The sequence below is a fragment of the Bubalus kerabau genome, chromosome 4 (assembly GCF_029407905.1).
Source record: "Bubalus kerabau isolate K-KA32 ecotype Philippines breed swamp buffalo chromosome 4, PCC_UOA_SB_1v2, whole genome shotgun sequence".
In the NCBI taxonomy this organism is placed as follows: Eukaryota; Metazoa; Chordata; class Mammalia; order Artiodactyla; family Bovidae; genus Bubalus; species Bubalus kerabau.
Window position 1 is genome coordinate 88,795,923 of NC_073627.1, and position 22,738 is coordinate 88,818,660.

At 41.0% G+C, this 22,738-nt stretch overlaps 1 protein-coding gene across 1 annotated transcript; it reads left to right on the plus strand.

Moving 5' to 3' along the window:
- The first annotated feature begins 10,719 nt into the window (after positions 1 to 10,719).
- On the plus strand, positions 10,720 to 11,738 carry LOC129651541 (interferon beta-3-like). Its single transcript, XM_055580230.1, has one exon. It carries the CDS (start codon positions 11,036 to 11,038, stop codon positions 11,594 to 11,596), a length of 561 nt encoding a protein of 186 aa, XP_055436205.1. The 5' UTR covers positions 10,720 to 11,035; the 3' UTR covers positions 11,597 to 11,738.
- Positions 11,739 to 22,738: the final 11,000 nt, after the last annotated feature.

Consider the following 22,738-nt stretch of genomic DNA (forward strand, 5'->3'; position numbering starts at 1 on the left):
CTGCCTTTAGGGAGCTTACAATCTATCAGGGCGGTCAAATGTTACATAATTAGATGGATTACTTAGTTACAACTGTGCATAATATAGCTAAAGGAGAATGCTTAAGGTTAATGAGGAATAAAGTGGAGGCTGAAGAGTAGAGTGCTCAAGTACCACTTATGCAGTTAATCCTGACTGTTAGCAAGTTAAGTACTCTCTCTGAGTTTTCAGTTTCCTTATTTGCAAACATGTCAATAATTAGAGTAATTATCTCATAAGGAAGCTGTGAAGACGACTGTCATGTTTATTAAAAACACTTTGCTGAGAGGCTGCATAAAAATTTCTGTCATTAATATAATTAAAAATTATCTGTACCTTATAGAATTGGTAAAGACATGCCATTACAAGGATTGAATTCTTCAATGTGGAAGAAATGGACAAATTCTTAGAAAAGTACAACTTTCCAAAACTCGACCAGGAAGAAATAGAAAATTTTAACAGACCCATCACAAGCACAGAAATTGAAACTGTAATAAAAAATCTTCCAGCAAACAAAAGCCCAAGTCCAGACGGCTTCACAGCTGAATTCTACCAAAAATTTAGAGAAGAGCTAACACCTATCCTGCTCAAACTCTTCCAGAAAATTGCAGAGGATGGTAAACTTCCAAACTCATTCTATGAGGCCACCATCACCCTAATACCAAAACCTGACAAAGATCCCACAAAAAAAGAAAACTACAGGCCAATATCACTGATGAACATAGATGCAAAAATCCTTAACAAAATTCTAGCAATCAGAATCCAACAACACATTAAAAAGATCATACACCATGACCAAGTGGGCTTTATCCCAGGGATGCAAGGATTTTTCAATATCCGCAAATCAATCAATGTAATACACCACATTAACAAATTGAAAAATAAAAACCATATGATTATCTCAATAGATGCAGAGAAAGCCTTTGACAAAATTCAACATCCATTTATGATCAAAACTCTCCAGAAAGCAGGAATAGAAGGAACATACCTCAACATAATAAAAGCTATATATGACAAACCCACAGCAAACATTATCCTCAATGGTGAAAAATTGAAAGCATTTCCTCTAAAGTCAGGAACAAGACAAGGGTGCCCACTTTCACCATTACTATTCAACATAGCTTTGGAAGTTTTGGCCACAGCAATCAGAGCAGGAAAAGAAATAAAAGGAATCCAAATTGGAAAAGAAGAAGTAAAGCTCTCACTATTTGCAGATGACATGATCCTCTACATAGAAAACCCTAAAGACTCCACCAGAAAATTACTAGAACTAATCAATGACTATAGTAAAGTTGCAGGATATAAAATCGACACACAGAAATCCCTTGCATTCCTATACACTAATAATGAGAAAACAGAAAGAGAAATTAAGGAAACAATTCCATTCACCATTGCAACGGAAAGAATAAAATACTTAGGAATATATCTACCTAAAGAAACTAAAGACCTATATACAGAAAACTATAAAACACTGGTGAAAGAAATCAAAGAGGACACTAACAGATGGAGAAATATACCATGTTCATGGATTGGAAGAATCAATATAGTGAAAATGAGTATACTACCCAAAGCAATCTATAGATTCAATGCAATCCCTATCAAGCTACCAATAGCATTCTTCACAGAGCTAGAGCAAATAATTTCAAAATTTGTATGGAAATACAAAAAACCTTGAATAGCCAAAGCGATCTTGAGAAAGAAGAATGGAACTGGAGGAATCAACCTACCTGACTTCAGGCTCTACTACAAAGCCACAGTCATCAAGACAGTATGGTACTGGCACAAAGACAGAAATATAGATCAATGGAACAAAATAGATAGCCCAGAGATAAATCCACGCACATATGGACACCTTATCTTTGACAAAGGAGGCAAGAATATACAATGGATTAAAGACAATCTCTTTAACAAGTGGTGCTGGGAAATCTGGTCAACCACTTGTAAAAGAATGAAACTAGAACACTTTCTAACACCATACACAAAAATAAACTCAAAATGGATTAAAGATCTAAACGTAAGACCAGAAACTATAAAACTCCTAGAGGAGAACATAGGCAAAACACTCTCTGACATACATCACAGCAGGATCCTCTATGACCCACCTCCCAGAATATTGGAAATAAAAGCAAAAATAAACAAATGGGACCTAATTAACCTTAAAAGCTTCTGCACATCAAAGGAAACTATTAGCAAGGTGAAAAGACAGCCTTCAGAATGGGAGAAGATAATAGCAAATGAAGCAACTGACAAACAACTAATCTCGAGAATATACAAGCAACTTCTACAGCTCAACTCCAGAAAAATAAATGACCCAATCAAAAAATGGGCCAAAGAACTAAATAGACATTTCTCCAAAGAAGACATACAGATGGCTAACAAACACATGAAAAGATGCTCAACATCACTCATTATCAGAGAAATGCAAATCAAAACCACTATGAGGTACCATTTCACACCAGTCAGAATGGCTGCGATCCAAAAGTCTACAAGTAATAAATGCTGGAGAGGGTGTGGAGAAAAGGGTACCCTCTTACACTGTTGGTGGGAATGCAAACTAGTACAGCCACTATGGAGAACAGTGTGGAGAGTCCTTAAAAAACTGGAAATAGAACCGCCTTATGATCCAGCAATCCCACTGCTGGGCATACACACTGAGGAAACCAGAAGGGAAAGAGACACATGTACCCCAATGTTCATCGCAGCACTGTTTATAATAGCCAGGACATGGAAGCAACCTAGATGTCCATCAGCAGATGAATGGATAAGAAAGCTGTGGTACATATACACAATGCAGTATTACTCAGCCATTAAAAAGAATACATTTGAATCAGTTCTAATGAGGTGGATGAAACTGAAGCCTATTATACAGAGTGAAGTAAGCCAGAAAGAAAAACACCAATACAGTATTCTAACGCATATATATGGAATTTAGAAAGATGGTAACAATAACCCTGTGTACGAGACAGCAAAAGAGACACTGATGTATAGAACAGTCTTATGGACTCTGTGGGAGAGGGAGAGGGTGGGAAGATTTGGGAGAATGGCATTGAAACATGTAAAATATCATGTATGAAACGAGTTGCCAGTCCAGGTTCGATGCACGATACTGGATGCTTGGGGCTGGTGCACTGCAACGACCCAGAGGGATGGTATGGGGAGGGAGGAGGGAGGAGGGTTCAGGATGGGGAACACATGTATACCTGTGGCGGATTCATTTTGATATTTGGCAAAACTAATACAATTATGTAAAGTTTAAAAATAAAATAAAATTAAAAAAATATATACTTAAAATAAATATAAAATAAATAAATAAATTAATTTAAAAAAATAAAAAAAAATTATCTTTACCTTATAGAATTGGTAAACACATGCCATTACAAGGATTGAGTGTAATTGCAACCTCAGTATCCCTGAGTGTATGGTAGATTATCACTTCCCAGGGAAATATTTAAGGAGATGAGATTATCTCACACAAAGACTGAAGCAAATTATCATGTGAAATATTGTAGTGGTAGAGGAGAAAGAGAAATAAACACAGGCAAACATGAATGTTTTAGGACAACCAGCACCTTAAAAAGTGACTTGTGGATTATAGTTGCAAAATAACTCATTTTTAACAAATGATATCAGTGATATTGTTCCCTATAATGTCTCCAGGGAGCTTAAGGCCTACTCAGGTGATATTGTAAAGGTACAATCACAACTGAAATTTTTTAAAGAAGGGAGAAAAGGGTAAAATGGGAAAAAATGAGAAAAATCAAAAGCTTCTCTTATAAGCTCTTTTCATACTGAACATTTCTTGGTGACCTGGAAAAGCCACCTTTTGTATGAATATTTCGTCCTTCTCTGACTTTGACCTGACGCTTCTCCCAGGAACAACTAAGGAGGTCTAAAAAGCATAATATACGGCTGTGTAGCTATCAACCACAGTGGCACGCATGATTTGATGTTTCTCACCTAGGCACTCATGGCAAAAATTAGCACTTGTATAGATTTCATTACAAAGAGTAGAAAAAGAAAGGAAAGGGCAAACTGTGGAAACACCCAGAAAATGAAAGTTTCTCTACTCACTCTTTAAGACCACCCATCACTCCAAGCCCTTAGACCTTGCCTAGACCTCCTCTGCAGGCAGTCCTGTGAGCCCCCAGCGTCCCAGTGGCCCTCCCCGTCTCTGTGCTGCTGGCCCTGGTGATGCTCTGCTCCAGCCCCATGTGCTCCCTGGGCTTGAGCTGCCTGTGAGCCACGGCAATCTGGAAAGCTTCACACGTTGGAGTCAGATGGAGAGACTGCCCGTTGTGTCCTGTCTGAGGGACAGGACTGACTTCAGATTTGCTCAGACCCTGGTGCATGGGACCAGGCTTGAGAAGACAGAAGCCACAGCTGTTGTGCACGAGTTGCTCTAGCAGACCTTCCAGCTCTTCAGCACCACGGGCTCTTCTGCAGGTTGGAACGAGAGCCTCCTGATTCCTCGTGGGACTTGATCAGCAGCTGGAGGACCTGGACACGTGTCTGAGGGAGGGAAGGACACCGAAACAGACACTTCTAGGGAGTGAGGACTCCAGATTGACTGTGAAGAGTTACTTCCAGCGAATCAGTGTATATCTCAAAGAGAAAGAATACAGCCGCTGTGCCTGGGAGATTGTCAGCGTGGAAATCAGAAGGTGCTTGGTCTTTGCCAATGAGCTCATTGGAAAACTCAGGAAATAAAGAAGGTGTTGAATGTGAAAACACTTCATCTGGTCAACTAAATGGCTATTTTCTAAGACTCAAAGTGCAACCTTTAACTCTAGTTTTGTGTCAGATGACATATAAGTAATAGCTAATATATGGGATTATTTAAATGTATGTTAAATGTTTTGTTACCATAACTGCTTAAAACAGATTTAAGAACCCATTTTTCATATCTTAAAAAGTTGTAATATTTAAATTATTGGAAATATTTATGCTGTTCATAGCATTTAAATCTTTATCACTCATAAGATATTTGCTTTGTACTATATTTTTTATGACTACTCGTTTTTCACTTGTGAAAATATAAGTTATTTGAAAAAAAAATTGACTTGCACATATCTTTGAATAAAATCTAACCCAAAGCCTGATCCTACAAGATAAACCTATACTGAAGTCACCTGAATAAAAAGGGAATGGGGTTACCCACCCTGGGTCATACAAAGAACAATGGACAATGTGAGGAGGGATTGAATGTGATTCTTGAGACATAGATTAGACGTGGGAGGGAGATGAGTGGAGAAGAGCCCCGGTCATGGACACAGTTGCCTGCTTGGGGCCTGTAAGAATCGGAGCACCTTCAAGGATTAGTGGAGAACCACATACATCATGCAGAGAAGGCACTGGCGACCCACTCCAGGACTCTTGCCTGGAGAATCCCAGTGACGGGGGAGCCTGGGGGGTGCAGTCCTTGGGGTCGCTAAGAGTCGGACACCACTGAGCGACTTCACTTTCACTTTTCATTTTCATGCATTGGAGAAGGAAATGGCAACCCACTCTAATACTCTTGCCTGGAGAATCCCAGCTACACGGGAGCCTGGTGGGCTGCCATCTATGGGGTCGCACAGAGTCGTACACGACTGAAGCGACTTAGCAGCACAGCACATACATCATAGGAGGTCAATCTGCATATGTGGAATGTAGGATCCTGGAGTAGGATGTGGAAGGGAGAGTAAGTTTTCTACACTTGGCCACTCCTGAGAAGAGAGTCTTCCTAAATTGTTCAAATGGAGGCAAAAAGAACAAGGCAGCCTGAGATTGCAGAGACAGCTAAGAGATGTGAGAACCAGTAGCTGTCATGATAAATGTGACTCTAAAGAAGTAAAGAGGGTTTCTTAAGGTTATTTATATATATTAAACACACATCATCGCTAAACTTTTAAATAACTCAAACAAAGGAATGCCTACCCTTGACTTCTTGGAGGATGCATCGTAATCCTAGACTTAACAATTTAATGGGTATCCTTCCAGACATTTTCATATGTAGTTAATAAATCTATACATATGGACATACTAATGTATATCACATAAATATCCATTTTTCATATACTTCAGTTTCTCATTTATTTATATTTCCTTGCAAAAATATCTTTGAGATTTTTCTTCATTTATACATCAAAATAGATTGCCTAGTTATAAATTGCTGCATTATGTCTTAAATACAAAACTAAGATAATCATAAAGGCTTATCTTGAAAGTCTGGTAAGATTAATTGCCTTAATTTATAGCACATGCTCAGAATGGTACCAGATACTTCCTAAATGCTCCTTACGTATTAACTCCTTGGGTTTGAATCTGGTTAGAAGATTATTTCCTGATGTTCTGGGTCTGTGCTCAGGAAGATGAGGCAGTTCCCAGAGAGCTGGTCAGAGACAGATTCCTGCAGCTCACCTACACTCAGTGAGAGGAGAAATAGCCATTCACTGGGATGACGAGGCCAAGCCTGTTGCAACAATACCCAGAGTTCTAGACGGAAACATTCCTACCTGGCACACAGGCCAGCTGCCTACAAGGACTCACCCCCACCCTCATTGGATTCTTTGTTTTCCCTGGACTTTAGGAGCTCAGAGTTTCAGCCAGGAAGACACAGGCGTCTGGCAGGCAGTCAGGACGATCCTCTGCTCTGTGCACTCAGCTCAGCCAGGAGGCTAGGCCAGAGGGGATTCCCAGGCTGGATCCTGAAATCCCGTTTGGCAGCTTGCATTTAGTTTCCTTTTCACTTGTTGCATCAACTTCGTTGCTATTTTTGCCTTCTGGGGTTCATTACGCAATCTCTGATGATGTAACAAAACTCAAGTCACTTGTCGGATTTGAGTATGTAGATGGCTTTGCTTTGGGCTGTTTCACTTCAACGAAGATTCAGAAACTGCCTCATAGACAGGAAACTAACCCAGAACCCACACAGTGAGACTTGCTCACGTGTCAGCAGAGAGCCTCTGAGGCTTGTTCAGCAGCTGCCGCCAATGTGTTGTCCTTTTAACCGTTTTCTCAACCTTGGGTTAGCCTGACTCACTGCACCCCTGATAGAGATTATGAGGATTAAAGTCCAGCTCAGAGAACGGCCTGGAATCTGAAGTAAATGCAGGCTTAATGCTGACCGGCACGTTCTGAAAGGGCAGGTCTGAGTGTCCAGCAGCAGCGGGTCCTGGCAGCAAACAGTGAAAACAAGGCCTGGGCTGCTCCTGCCTGTTCCTGGGCCATCGACCCTCTGATGGGCGCATTCTGAGAGTGACAGCGGAGCACAGTGTGGGATCCTCTGGTTGGGTATGTTCTGGAGAAGTTAGGAGAGCTAGGCAGAGAGGCCTTCAGCGGAGTACCTAGTTCCAGCTGCATCCTGAAGTGAGCTAGAAAAAAAGTGCACAATGAGTCTATCCAAGGCCTGTGACAAGATGTCCAGGGTGTGAGAAAGGTGAAGAGAGAAGACTGCAACCAAGGGCACTTAGATCTCTCTGCATATTGTCCCTCTCCACACCAGGTGGGAGGCCTGAGGAGGGGTTCTGGGCCCACCACCAGGTGTTGGCTGTGAGCACAGGGCAACCCCAGCCTGGGCAGAGTCAGCTTCAGGTGCTGAGAGAGGGCGGGAGCAGGGCCGCAGCTGGAAGGTGGGAAGACATGCTCTTCCCTCAAGCTGGAGACAGACTTTCCATTGTGGTCCAGAAGCTTCACAGGAGCTTTGTAGGTTGCTGAGCAAAATGTCTCCAGTTAGGTTGGCCTATTTTTTAATTTTTATACATTTATACAAATGGTTCATTTTCTTTTGAGTTGAGTTTCTCTTACTACTATGTTTGTGCATTTATTGTGCTTCTTACATCTTGTTATTAACAACCCTATTATAAGCATAGACATCAACTTATTTATTTATGCCACTGTAAGGGATTTTATGTCATTTCATGTTTGGTACTGTTATCAATAGTGCTGGTATAAGTATTCTTTACTTATATCCTGACGCATATTCACTTGATTTTTTTTCCAGGGTGATTGCTGGAGTTACTAGATCATAGGCTATGCATATTTCAACTATGCTACAAAATGTTTTTAAAGTACAAATTTATATACCAAATAGCAGTTGCTCTATATGAACATCACCCTTGACATTTTCAATCCTTTAAAATTATTATTTGCAGACAATATACATTTATTTAAAAATTTGAAAATCCAACCAAATACTTTTAGATATGGCATTTGTAAAGTTAGCCAGATTAAAAACCAAAATTATTTTGTTATGTGTTTGTGTATGAAAATGCAAGGAAAACCTAGTCCATTAAAACGTAGAAAATGTAATGAAAAAACTGTTTTCATTCATTCTTGCAACAACAGTAAATAATAAATATGTTGGGGAAAAAACTCAAAAAGAATGTGAAGAATATATAATCAAGCCAGTAGCAAAAGTGTATTGAGAGACATTGTAAAAATAGTTCAATAAATTGGCAGCATTTGCTTCTTTGGTTTATGAAGTGGTTAAAAAACATTTCTAAATAAATATTTGCTCACTAAATGACAGTGTGAGTATCAGTAGGAGGTGGCCTTGGCAGTCCCCTATTGTAGACTCTGTATTCCCTTCTCACTGATGCTGACCACCTCATCACAGGCTTACATGTCTTTTGCTTTCTCAGAAGAAGAATTAGTTGGGTAAGTTGCTTAATCCTTATGGATGATCAAGATGAAAAAAAGAGATAATCTGAATGCAACAGAGAAAGCTTCTATTCTTCATTAGTTTCTGGCCATCTAGTTTGAATCAAATTTCAATTATAGCCTTGTACTTGGAGGCCAAAAGTGAAGGTAATTGGGCCTGTCAATGCTACATTCAACAGGATTAAAGTCTGGGACTTCCCTGGTGGGCCAGTGGTTAAGAATCCACCTGCCAATGCAGGGACATGGTTCCATCCCCTGTCAGGTAGGATTACATGTGCTGTGAGGCAACTAAGCCTGTGCACCCCAACTACTGAGCCCATGCCCTAGAGTCTGTGCTCTGCAGCCAGAGAAAGCTCCACAGTGAGAAGCCTGAGCACCTCAACTAGAGATCAGCCCACACTTGCTCCAACTAGAGAAAGCCCACCTGCTGCAACAAAGAGCCAGTCCAGTCATATATTAATTAATTAAAAAATACCTAGTCTACACTTTATTAAGAACTCCTTAATGCCTCTCCCCCCCCACCCCGCCCCCACCCCCTCCAACACACACACTCTGCTTGGAGCAACTTTTTATTTATTTTCTTATTTTTGGTTCTGAGACTTGTGGGATCTTAGTTCTCTGACCAGGGCTGGAACTCCAGCCTCCTGCCCTGAAAGCATAGAGTCCCAACCACTAGATCTCCCGGGAATTCCCAGATCGCCTTAGTTTTTTACCTAATGTTCTTTTTCTGCTCTGGGATGTCATTTAGGATGCCCCATTACCTTTAATTGCCACGTCTTCTTAGGCACCTCTGGCTATGACAGTTTCTCAGTAGTACTTTTTATGTTATTGTCAATGGTATCATTTTTAAATGTCATTTTCCAACTTTAAGCTCATATAAAAAGAAGTGGTTGATTTTTAACATTGATCTTGATTTCCTACTGCTCCCTCCATCTTGAGCTGTGTTGGTCACCATGGAGCCGACAACCCCATGTGGCCAACTGAGCGCTTGCCTAGTCCAGCCTGAGCTGTACTGTGACTAACAGCATGTACTGTATTTTGCAGGCACTATGAAAAAGAAGAATGTAACTATCTCATTGCTAGTTTTGTATTGGTTTATGGTGAAATGATAACATTTAGATATATTGTTAAAGAAAATATACTGTTCAAATTAATTTTTTTCTTTTTACTCTTTTGATGTGGCCTCCAGAAAAATTTAAATTGCACATTCATATAAAAAGAAGTGGTCTTTTAATTTCCTAGCTGTAGTCACCATCTGCACTGATTTTGGAGCCCAAGCAAATAAAGTCCGTCACTGTTTCCATTGTTTCCCCATCTATTTACCATGAAGTGATAATGAGTTTGAACAAACTCCTGGAGGTACTGAAGGACAGGGAAGCCTGACATTCTGCATTCCATGGGGTCGCAAAAAGTCGGACCCAATCTAGCGACTGAAAAACAACAACAAGGTTGATAAAGTTATGTGATGTCTTGCTCCTTATGGCTAAGGCCTCCAAAAAAATTCAGAACAACTTAGTTTACCATCATTCTATTTAGTTTTTTATATACATTATTTTTTCTTTTATTTAAATATATTTATTTTTAATTGAGTGGTAATTGCTTTACAATATTGTGTTGGTTTCTGCTATATATCAACATGAATCAGCCATAGGTATATCCCCTCCCTCAGGAACCTCCCTGCCCCCTCCCACCCCTCTAGGAACGTCACTCTATTTTAGATTGAAAAAAATAGGTGCCTTTTTAAAAATTATAAACTGCATATTTTTAATTTAAATCATACATATATCATGTATTTATTGTTCATCAACTTAGTTTAACATTATTCTCTTTTAGATAGAAAAAAATAAGTATCTTTTTAAAAATCATAATCTGCAAGTATTATTGTTTGGTAATAGCATATTTGAGAATTAAACCTAATTCTTATGAAAAAGAAAACTCTTACACACAAGGCCCCCTGTCCACAAATCTCATAATATGAAAAGAGAAAAAGAAAAATCTTTTCAAAATGAAAGAATCCTGTAATAATCTAGTTCAAAAGATTTGGCTTATATTTTTCTTTAACATTCAGCAATTCATTGAAACTTTAAAAAACATTAGAAATTCTGTTTCTATATCTTTTTTCCATGTGGTATATGTAAATTAAAATAGCAAGGAGCTTTAAGAAAAAGAGTTTTGGAGGCAACTAATAATTTAAATGACACAGGAAAACTGAAAGGGAGAACTGAAAGTGGGAAATTCCTCTCAAATAGAAAGAATGAAGGGCCATGCTGTATAAGTAGCCCACACTCAAGGAGGAAGGACATTCACTCTGCAAACCCTCGAAGACTCAGCTTCAGCATCTACTAGCAGAACAGGTAGCCCTGTGCCTGTTTTCATCATGACCTACCGGTGCCTCCTCCCGATGGTTCTCCTGCTGTGTTTCTCCACCACAGCTCTTTCCAGGAGCTACAGCTTGCTTCGATTCCAACAAAGGCGGAACCTTGCGGTGTGTCAGAAACTCCTGGGGCAGTTACCTTCAACTCCTCAACATTGCCTCGAGTTCAGGATGGACTTCCAGATGCCTGAGGAGATGAAGCAAGCACAGCAGTTCCGGAAGGAAGATGCCATATTGGTCATGTATGAGATGCTCCAGCAGATCTTCAGCATTCTCACCAGAGACTTCTCCAGCACTGGCTGGTCTGAGACCATCATTGAGGACCTCCTTGAGGAACTCTATGGGCAGATGAATCGCCTGGAGCCAATCCAGAAGGAAATAATGCAGAAGCAAAATTTCACTATGGGAGACACAACCGTTCTTCACCTGAGGAAATATTACTTCAACCTCGTGCAGTACCTGAAGTTCAAGGAGTACAACAGGTGTGCCTGGACAGTCGTGCGAGTGCAAATACTCACGAACTTTTCTTTCCTGATGAGACTAACAGATTACCTCCGTGACTGACATCTCCCACCTGTGGCTCTGGGAAGGGACAATGTGACTTTGAGGTGAGACTCTTCAGCCAGCAGAGGCTCTTGAAGTAACTAACAATGTAATGCACTGGATTTCAATGGACAGTTAAAGACTAAGCTATTTTTAAATTGATTTATGCATTATTTATTTATTTAAACTTTTGTATGAGAAATAAATTATTTATGAAACAAAAGTCAATGTGGCAGTTTCAATGTCAACTTGATTTATGTGACAACACATATTAAAAATTGCAGAGCACCTTGGAGACATTCATTGCAAAACAAGCCTGCAGAGTAGTAGAGTTTTTGGCTCCTGCCTTTGAGGCATTTAAAATACAAGGAAGCCATGTGGAATGTCTAAGTTATATGCATGCTCTCCATGTATCCATACTGTTTACCTAGTCTTGTCTTTTCACTTCTTTAAATGTACCAGACAATTCATTTTGTAGGGCTTCTTGATATGATGTGGGTTTTTTTTTCTTATTATTAATTATGGAGAAATGTACATCACCTTACATTTGAGAGTCTTACAAAGTAAGCCTTCTTGATGCCAATAAAATCGGGGCAAATTCCATTTAGTTTATAAAATTCTTACTAAAGTAAATGAAAAATTCTGACCTTCTAAATGGCCTTAGTTGCTTGTGTACTCCAACCTTTATTTCCAACAATGTAGTCCTCAGAAAGAGATTTCAAGAATATGAGTTAAAAATTACTTAAAACTACCATCGGGTCACTAGAAATTGTCAAAAATGGTAATTCTCTCAATTAAAAGTAAGTGAAAAGTAATCATGAAATTATTAACAAGTTTACATCCACTAAAAACAGAGATGTAAAAGTATATTAAAGACTTGTTTTAATACAAAGAAAATTTAGTTTAAATAATGTTTATTAAAATGCTATTGTTAAACAAAATTATACTTTAAATACCTTATATATATTTATTATAAAACTGGAAACTTGAAATATTTCATTTAAAATAAGTATATTAATTATTTAGAAAATTAATTTAAAAATAAACTGCTGTGTTTTTTAAATATTCCTACTTTTTAGCTACTGAATACTTAACACCCCCAATTCACGGCTGAATCCCTGAAAGACACTCTGAAAGTTTCAGAGCATTCCAGGAGCTCACTGTTTCCTGGTCACTTGCCCAGGTGGTGGCCGCAGTCTGTCTCAGCCCTAGGAAGTCCCCCCAAACCGTCCCATGGTTATTTGTCCCCTGGCCACCGCTGAGCTCTCCTCTGTCTGCAACGCACTGCCAGGGTCCCATAGCCAGTCTCATCGCCTTGGCTGTTTCTCACGTTGTCCAAAATAGCTCTAAGCCTATAGTCTCACAGACTCCACCTGGCTCCTCTTTGTGCTCAAGGCCCTCCCATCGTCCCATCGCCCATAGTCTCACCCCCAAAGTTAAACGCCAGGTTTAACTTTGTCCACAGCGTGGTTCTATCTTCCCATCGCAATATTCTCACCGCCTCCGCTGTTTTACACGTGTCCGCGACGCCCTCTGACTTCCCAGGGCAAATATTGACAGTCTCATCGCCACCGCAGGTTCTCCTGTGCGCGCATCGGCTTCGCGTGGTCCCATTCCCTATAGGCTCATCGCCGCCGCCGAGTTTCACTTTTTTTCAATGCAGTCCCAGTCTTCCCACCGCCCAAGGTCTCATCCCACCGCCGTGTTTCACTTTCTGCACAACGCCTTCCCATTGCGCCTTAGCGAAGAGTCTCCTCGCCAGCGCCAGGTTCCCCTTTGTGCGCAACTCCCTCGCATCGTCCAGTAGCCAATTGTCTCATCGCTGCCACAGTGTTTCACACTGTGCGCAACACCCTCTCAGCGTCCCATAGACAAATGTCTCATCGCCGTGGCTGGCTTTCACTTTGTCCGCATCGCCGTCCATGCTTCTCAAAGCCAAAAGTCTCAAAGCCACCGCCGATTACCCCTTGGTGTCCAGCTCCCGCCCACGGTCTCATCACCTATAGGCTCACGGCGCGGCCGGTTTCCCCTTTGTGTACAACGCTGTCCTGTAGTCCCATCGCCAATAATCCCATCTCCACCGTGGTGTTTCACTTTTCTTCAAAGCTGTCCCATACTCCCATCGCCCAAGGTCTCATCTCCACAGCCTGGTTTAACTTTGACCTCTACTCTGTCCCATTGTCCCATAGCAAATAGTCTCATCGCCACCGCAGGCCCTCCTGTGCGCGCATCCCCTCCGGTCATCCCATAACCAACGGTCTCCTCGCTGATCCCCGGCCTCACTTTGTCCTCAACGCTGTCATAAGGTCACATCGGCTGTACTCTCATTGCCACCGCCGGGTATCGCCCTCCCATCGCCCCGTAGCAGATAGTATCATCACGGCCACCATGTTCCATTTTGTGCTCAACGCCCTCCCACAGTCCCACAGCGAATAGACTCATAGCGGCCACTGTGTTACACTTTGTTCTCCAAAAGCTCCCCCATCATCCCACAGCAAATCGTCTCCTAGCCACCGCGAGATTCGACCTGTGAGCAACGCTCCAGCAGGGTGCCACAGTGAATAGTCTCTTAGCTGCCACGCTCCAACTGCGCAATGCCCACCCCCCGCCCCCGCCCCTCCCCATGGCAGCAGAGCCAATAGTGTCGTCACTGCCACTGTGCTCCTCTTGGTGCACAACGCCCTCCCATTGTTCCACAGCCAGTAGTCTCCTCACCACCACGGGACTCCGCCGTGATTGCAACGCAAGCCGCCACCACCCCCCACCCCAAATCATTAGGGACAGCCAATATCTCATCGCGGCACAGACAATAATCTCATGGCAGCTACAATGTTTCACTTTGTCAGCAACGCCCCCCCCCCACCACCACCCCATGGCCCTGTAACCAATTGTCTTATGCCCACCCTGTAGAATGCAAAAGTAGGAAGTCAAGAGATAACTGCAATAACAGGCAAATTTGGACTTAAGTACAAAATGAAGCAGGGCAAAGGCTAACAGTTTTGCCAAGAGAATGCACTGGTCATACAAACACCCTTTGCCAACAACACAAGAGAAGACTCTACACATGGACATGACCAGATGGTCAATACTGAAATCAGTTTGATTATATTCTTTGCAGTCAAAGATGGAGAAGCTCTACACAGTCAGCAAAAATAAGACCAGGAGCAGACTGTGGCTCAGATCATGAACTCCTTATTGCCAAAGTGAAGTGAAGTGAAGTGAAGTCACTCAGTCCTTCCTGTTCGACTCTTTATGACCCGATATACCGTAGCCTACCAGGCTCCTCTGTCCGTGGAATTTTCCAGGCAGGAGTACTGGAGTGGATTGCCATTTCCTTCTCCAGGGGATCTTCCTGATCCAGGGATTGAACTCAGTCTCCCACATTGCAGGCAGACACTTTACCATCTGAGCCACCCGGGAAGCCCAAATTCAGCCTTAAAATGAAGAAAGTAGGGAGAAACACTAGATCATTCTGATATGACCTAAATCAAATCCCTTGTGATTACACAGTGGAAGTGACAAATAGATTCAAGGGATTAAATCTGATAGACAGAGTGCCTGAAGAACTATGGATGGGAGTTCATGACATTGTACAGGAGGCAGGGATCAAGACCATCCCCAAGAAAAAGAAATGCAAAAAGGCAAAATGATTGTCTGAGGAGGCCTTACAAATAGCTGAGAAAAGAAGAGAACTGAAAGGCAAAGGAGAAAAGGAAAGATATACCCATTGGAATGCAGCGTTCCAAAGGATAGCAAGGACAAAAAAGAAAGCCTTCCTCAGCGATCAATGCAAAGAAATAGAGGAAAACAGTAGAATGGGAAAGACTAGAGATCTCTTCAAGAATCTTGGTATCTTAGAGATACCAAGGGAATATTTAATGCAAAGACAGGCAACAAAAAATCGACAGAAATGGTATGGACCGTTTTTCTAACAGAAATACAAGATATTAAGAAGAGGTGGCAAGAATACATAGAAGAACTACACAAGAAAGATCTTCATCACCCAGATAACCATGGTGGTGTTATCACTCACCTAGAGCCAGACATCCTGGAATGCAAAGTCAAGTGGGCCTTAGGCAGCGTCACTACGAACAAACCTAGTGGAGATGATGGAATTCGAGTTGAGCTATTTCAAACCCTAAAAGATGATGCTGTGAAAGTGCTGCACTCAATATGCCAGCATATTTGGAAAACTCAGCAGTGGCCACAGGTGGTTAGGCCACAGGACTGGAAAAGGTCAGTTTTCACTCCAGTCCCTAAGAAAGGCAATGCCAAAGAATGCTCAAAATACCACACAATTGCACTCATCTCACACGCTAGTAAAGTAATGCTAAAAATTCTCCAAGTCAGGCTTCAGCAACACGTGAACTGTGAACTTCCAGATGTTCAAGCTGGTTTTAGAAAAGGCAGAGGAACCAGAGATCAAATGGCCAACATCTGTTGGATCATAGAAAAGCAAGAGAATTCCAGAAAAACATGTACTTCTGCTTTTTGATTAAGCCAAAGCCTTTGACTGTGAAGATCACAACAAACTGTGGAATATTCTTGAAGGGTTGGGAATACCAGACCACCTGACCTGTCTCCTGAGAAATCTGTATGCAGGTCAAGAAGAAACAGTTAGAACCGGACATGGAACAATGGGCTGGCTCCAAACTGGGAAAAGAAGTATAGCAAGGCTGTATATTGTCACCCTGCTTATTTAACTTATATGCAGAGTACATCATGCAAAATGCTAGGCTATATGAAGCACAAGCTGGAATCAAGAATGCCAGGAGAAATATCAATAACCTCAGATATGCAGGTGATACCACCCTTATGCAGAAAGTGAAGAAGAACTAAAGAGCCTCTTGATGAAAGTGAAAGAAGAGACTGAAAAAGCTGGCTTAAAACTCAACATTCAAAAACTAAGATCATGGCATCTCGTTCTACCACTTCATGGAAAATAGATAGCGAACAATGAAAACAGTGACAGACTTTATTATCTTGGGCTCCAAAATCACTGCAGATGGTGAGTGCAGCCATGAAATTAAAAGACGCTTGCTTCTTGGAAGAAATGCTATGACCAACCTAGACAGCATATTAAAAAGCAAAGACATTACTTTGCCAACAAAGGTCTGTCTAGTCAAAGCAATGGTTTTTCTAGTAGTCATGTGTGGATGTGAGATTTGGACTATAAAGAAAGCTGAGTGCCGAAGAATTGATGCTTTTGAACTGTGGTGTTGGAGACGACCTTTGCGAGCCCCTTGGACTGCACCAAGATCAAACCAGTCCATCCTAGAGGAAATCAGTCCTGAATATTCATTGGAAGGACTGATGCTGAAGCTGAAAAGCCAGTAATTTGGCCACCCGATGTGAAGAACTGACTCACTGGTGAAGACCCTGATGCTGGGAAAGATTGAAGGCAGGAGGAGAAGGGGGTGACAGAGGATGAGATGGTTGTATGGCATCACTGACTCGATGGACATGAGTTTGAGCAAGCTGTGGGAGTTGGTGATGGACCAAGGGAAGCCAGGGGTGCTGCAGTCCATGGGGTTGCAAAAAGTCGGACATGACTGACCAACTGAAATGAATGAATGATTCAGGGACACAGGTACCTTTTGTTCAGTGGCTTTTCCCATCATCAACTCATGTGACTCCAAATTGAATGTGGTACTTGAATTACTACACTCACCAGTAAAGGGATGAGATGTTTCCAAACACCAGGACTACACAGGGCAAGAGCACTTCCTCTCACGTTCCATGGCCTGGATTTATCCTCATGTGAATCTCACTGCAATCAAGTTGTGAAATTATTGGGTGAGGAATGCATGAAAAAATAAGTTCAGGGTGCTGACTTTCAAAAATGCACAACATGAAAGTTGAAAGTTTTTGAGGGGGCAAAAAGAGGACTGTAGCCCAGGAGACAGCACATCAGATAGCTCTGAGAAGCTGTTCCAAAAAGGCACAGAGGGATATACGTGATTTTGGTGAAGGGAGAGTATATGTAACCATGTGCCTATTTTTTGTAGAAGTTTTCTGCCAGTGTCGTGAAGGTTTCTTGGAGTCACAAGAAGCAGTCATCACCATGAAGGATGTTCCTGCTTTCTAGATATGAGGAGATAGAAGAATCGGGTTCATAAAATGGGCTCCTGAAAACATCTAACCTTCTGAAGACTTGTTCTGCCAGTTTTCCCTGCTCACAGCATGCCTCACTTCTGCTTTCCACCCTGAATTCCTTTCCAGGGGTGTTAAAAATCAGCAGCCTCAAAAGCACATGATTACATCCTTGTAGGTAGATGGCAAGTGCCAATGGCATGTGCTAGTTTGTACTTGACAGGGCATGAGACCACGTTTCACGTTTGCACTATTTGTCCAAATGAAGTTCTGGGTAGGGGTCGAGGGGAACAAGTAATGTTCTTGCTTGCACACACTTTATTAAAATACAATCTAACCCAAATGCTTTTTCTCCAAGTTCAGCTTTGGGGAGAATGACAAGAATGCCAGTCATAGTTCACAGTATCATCCGCTGTTTGAAAGAAACGTCCAAGCTGATCCCCAAAGGCATTGCCTACAGGAAAATATCCACAGTGTAGACAGGTTACTTGCTGTTTCCTTACTACCCAAAGGAGACAAGAAAAGAGTAATCAGGCAATTCCTTGCAAGTACTTGAGGATGACTGAAGAAAAATTGATGAGTGAGTCTTCCATTTGGGTGCACAGTCATGAGTCTCATTCTGATCTAAATATAGGAAATGGAAAGTTGAACTCAGTCTTCCTCAAAACGATATTCAAAAAATATCACACACGTGCTGTGGGCAAGGACCAAAGAAGAATAAAACAAAATTTTTGTAGCAATGAAGAGTTAGCAGTTAAAACTAATTGCAACTTATGAAACACTATATAAAATATTTGACAGATTATTACGCTTAGTCTATTAATTACCACTGCTGCTGCTGCTGCTGCTAAGTCACTTCAGTCGTGTCCGACTCTGTGTGACCCCATAGACGGCAGCCCATCAGGCTCCCCTGTCCCTGAGATTCTCCAGGCAAGAACACTGGAGTGGGTTGCCATCTCCTTCTCCAATGCATGAAAGTGAAAAGTGAAAGTGAAGTCGCTCAGTCGTGTCCGACTCTTAGCAACCCCATGGACTACAGCCCACTAGGCTCCTCTGTCCATGGGATTTTCCAGGCGAGAGTACTGGAGTGGGGTGCCATTGCCTTCTCTGATTAATTACCACTAACAGTCACTTGCCTGGAGAATCCCAGGGATGGGGGAGCCTGGTGGGCTGCCGTCTATGGGGTCGCACAGAGTCAGGCATGACTGAAGCGACTTAGCAGCAGCAACAGTCACTTAATTAGTTTTCCTGTTATCCTGCTGATGAGATAGTATTTATGTTGCAGGAAGGTAAATAATACAGGATAAGATAACAATTCAAGTAAACATCTGTTTTTCACCCTTTTATGTTAAAGTGGCAACACACATGTGTATACTTATTTAATATAAATTTTACAAGTGTGTGTATATATATACACACACATATTGTTCAGTTGCTAAGTTGTAAGCCAGGCTTCCCTGTCCTTCACCATCTACTGGAGCTTGCTCAAACTCATGTCCATTGAGCCAGTGATGCCAAGCAACCATCTCATCCTCTGTCACCCCCTTCTCCTTCTGCCCTCAGTCTTTCCCAGCAACAGGGTCTTTTTCAATGAATTGTTTTCTTCTCAGCAGGTGGCCAAAGTATTAAAGCTTCAGCACCAGTCATTCCGATGAATATTCAGGGTTGATTTCCTTTAGGATTGACTGAATTAATCTCCTTGCTGTCCAAGAGACTCTCAAGAGTGTTCTCCAGCACCACAGTTCGAAAGCACCAATTCTTCAGCGCTCAACCTTCTTTCTGGTCCAACTCTCACATCCCTACAACTACTGGAAAACCATAGCTTTGACTACTTGGACCTTTATGGCGAAGTGATGTCTCTGCTTTTTAACACACTGTCTAGGTTAGTCATAGCTTTTCTTTCCAGGAGCAAGCATCTTTTGATCTGTGGCTGCAGTCATCCTCTGTAGTGATTTTGGACTCCAAGATAATGAAATCTGACAGTTTCCACTTTTTCCCCATCTATTTTCCATAAAGTAATGGGACTGGATGCCATGATCTTCATTTTTTGAATGTTGATACACCTATATACGAATAGGTAAATAGATAGATATGGCAGGGGGGGTCTGTTTTAGCTATGCCTCACATTGGTTCTCTGAAAAGGTGGTTACTTCAGAGCAGGGAAAAAAATAGATTTTATGTGTCGTTTACTTGATGGCTGAAGATTTCCAAATTTGAATTTTGAAATTAACATTATAATGGAAAATGTGTTCATTGAGATTGGCATATTCATTCCAAAAATCCTTCTCTCTGTTTTGTTTTCCATGCAAACAATCTAAATTATGATAACACAGAATGAAATATTCTAAATGCAAAAGAGATGTTTCAAAGATTAGAACATTTAAAAAGAATTTGAAACTATAACATTTCCATGTTTAATCTTGATGCTTCTCTATGTTAAAACTAATTAAACTCTATTTGAACTTACAATATAACAGATGAGGTGGCACTACTGGTACAGAATATGCCTGTAAATACAGGAGACACAAGAGATGTGGGTTCCATCCCTGGCTTGGGAAGATCCTCTGGAGAAGGAAATGACAACCACTTCAGTATTCTTGCCTGGACTATCCTTTGGACAGAGGAGCCTGCATGCTACAGTCTATGGGGTCACCAAGAGTCAGACATGACATAGCGACTAAACAACAATAATGCAGAAAGCTATACAACCAGAGAAACAAAAAAAGGAAAGTTTGTGTTTGATTTTAGATGTGATTATGTTTCACATAAGAAAACAATTCACGTCTTGGAGTTCACAGATATCACTGGAAGTCCCAATGCTGGAATGGTTCTATATTTAGTTAAAATCTGAGGATAAAAGGTCTTATTTGTGTAATAAAATTTTAAAAACTTATAATCCTGATAGGAAACCATGTTAGATCTGAAGTACTATCGAGAACATAAGAAAAGTTACTTTACCTTACTTTTTAAATTACACACCATTTGTAGCTCATCATGAACAAATATATCAGAGTCAAGTATGTTTCATCAAGAAAAATAGTAAAATAATAGAAAAATAATTAATTCACTTTATGGAAGTGAAAAAATGGATAGGTTTAATGTATGAAATTGATACGCTGGAAAACATGATATTGACATGAAAATGTCCATGGCTAAGAGTATAAAAATAAAGGAAAAATGGCAAATGCATGTAATAATGAAAATCCATTTTTTTCCTTTATTGAAAAAGATGAATATGTGGATCTAAAAGACATATATTTCACATTATAGAATCACTACTGTGAATGATCATTTATTTTGCTTCACTTCTGTATTTGTTACTTTGTGTTTAAATTGGTAGGACAGCAAAATGTTCTTTGATTTCCAATTTTCTGTCTTCTTTCCAGCTGGAGTTCAGAGACCAATATAGCCAGTATCTAAGCCAGTATTTGATGGCAGCATAACTCCAGTTCATGCATCATTTGTTTCGACTGCATCATTCACTAGTCAAGATAGACTCCAAAGCTGAGGACCTGGAACACAGAGAAGGAAGGCTGCCTCAGATCTTCATTCTCTCAGTACTTTAGCTTGCTCCTTGCTCCAGTCTAATGCTGGATAACGGATCCCTGAAGAAAGATCATGAGGGACTTCCAGGAACACATGGAGAGCCTGGTGTGATGAAGTAACCCCTGCCGCTTAAACTCTCCTCTCAGACCTAACCTGGGTCAGCTGCTTTCTTGGTTAAAGCTCCTGGGGTAGCCAACAAAGTGGAAGAATCCATGTGACACTCAACACAGATTTTCCCATTGTTTCCTTAGTTGTACATGTACCTAGATATAGTTTCAACATGTCTTGAAAAATAGGTCAGGAGACATGATGTCTAATGATGGCAACAGCATCATCATCCAAAAAGATTTTGACCCCCAGGATGAGAACTGTCTTCAGAGCAAGTTTACAAGCTAGATAAGAATATGTAACTCATTGCTATATCCTCATATGCTTCACCTTAAAATGAGAATTGTTTAATTCACGTTGATTAGGGCCTTAGAGACCACAAGACTCCAAAAATTTTCCAGTTATCACATTTGGAATACATGGCACTCATTTTGCAAACTGCATCCAACTTACCATCATTCTCAGTGCATTCAAAATTAACATTTTTATTTTCTTGAATAAGGAGTCAATTTATTTTCATTTAACTTTTGGATATTCCCCTCTGTTTATACCTGAACAGAACTTCACAAGCATCTCTATTGGTATCATGTGTCTTGTGAACCTTTATTATGTTGACTAAAAGCAACAGTCCTAGTAAGAAATAGAAGTGAATAGTCACATCAGTGGAAGTTACTTTGTAAAGTTTATTATTATTTTTGGCTGTGACAGCCACGTGGCTTATGAGACCTTTGTTCCCTCACTGGGGATTGAACCCAGACCCACGGCAGTGGAAGTACTGAATCCTAACCACTGAATGGCCAAGGAAGTCTCAAATCAAATTTCGCAGTTTTAGTTTTTCAGTTTTTCACTCAAGTATCCAGAGAAACTGAGAGAGTCAGTTCCTAGGCAGGTTGATAGGGAGTCTAAGGGTCCCCAAGGAGAGAGGGGTCTGGAATTCTCCAGGAGGAAGAAAGGACAAACTTTTTTTCTTTCTCCACATTCCTTAGGATTATATAACAATAATGTATCCTGCCTGAGGACAGTCTTTGGATTAAACCTTCTGGCTAATTCTGTTATCTTAAAATGTAAATTATGAGAGTAGGTCTGATGAGGTCTTTACAACCTCCAGACATTCTTTGGATTATATAACCTCATTGTTAACACTAGCAAGCGGGTACTCTTTCTGCCCCCTTCTGATGCCTATGTCAGAAGCTTTCTCTATCTCCTTTATACTTTAATAGAACTTTATTACACAAAAGCTCTGAGCGATCAAGCCTCGTCTCTGGCCCCGGATTGAATTCTTCTCCTCCAGGGGCCAAGAATCCCAGTGTCTTCGCGTGATTCAACAACAACCTTTCAAAACTCTAAATTGCTTTAACATTATATATTTGCTCTAAATAAATGACTGTTGGAGAACTGAAGGGAATATGACAAGGG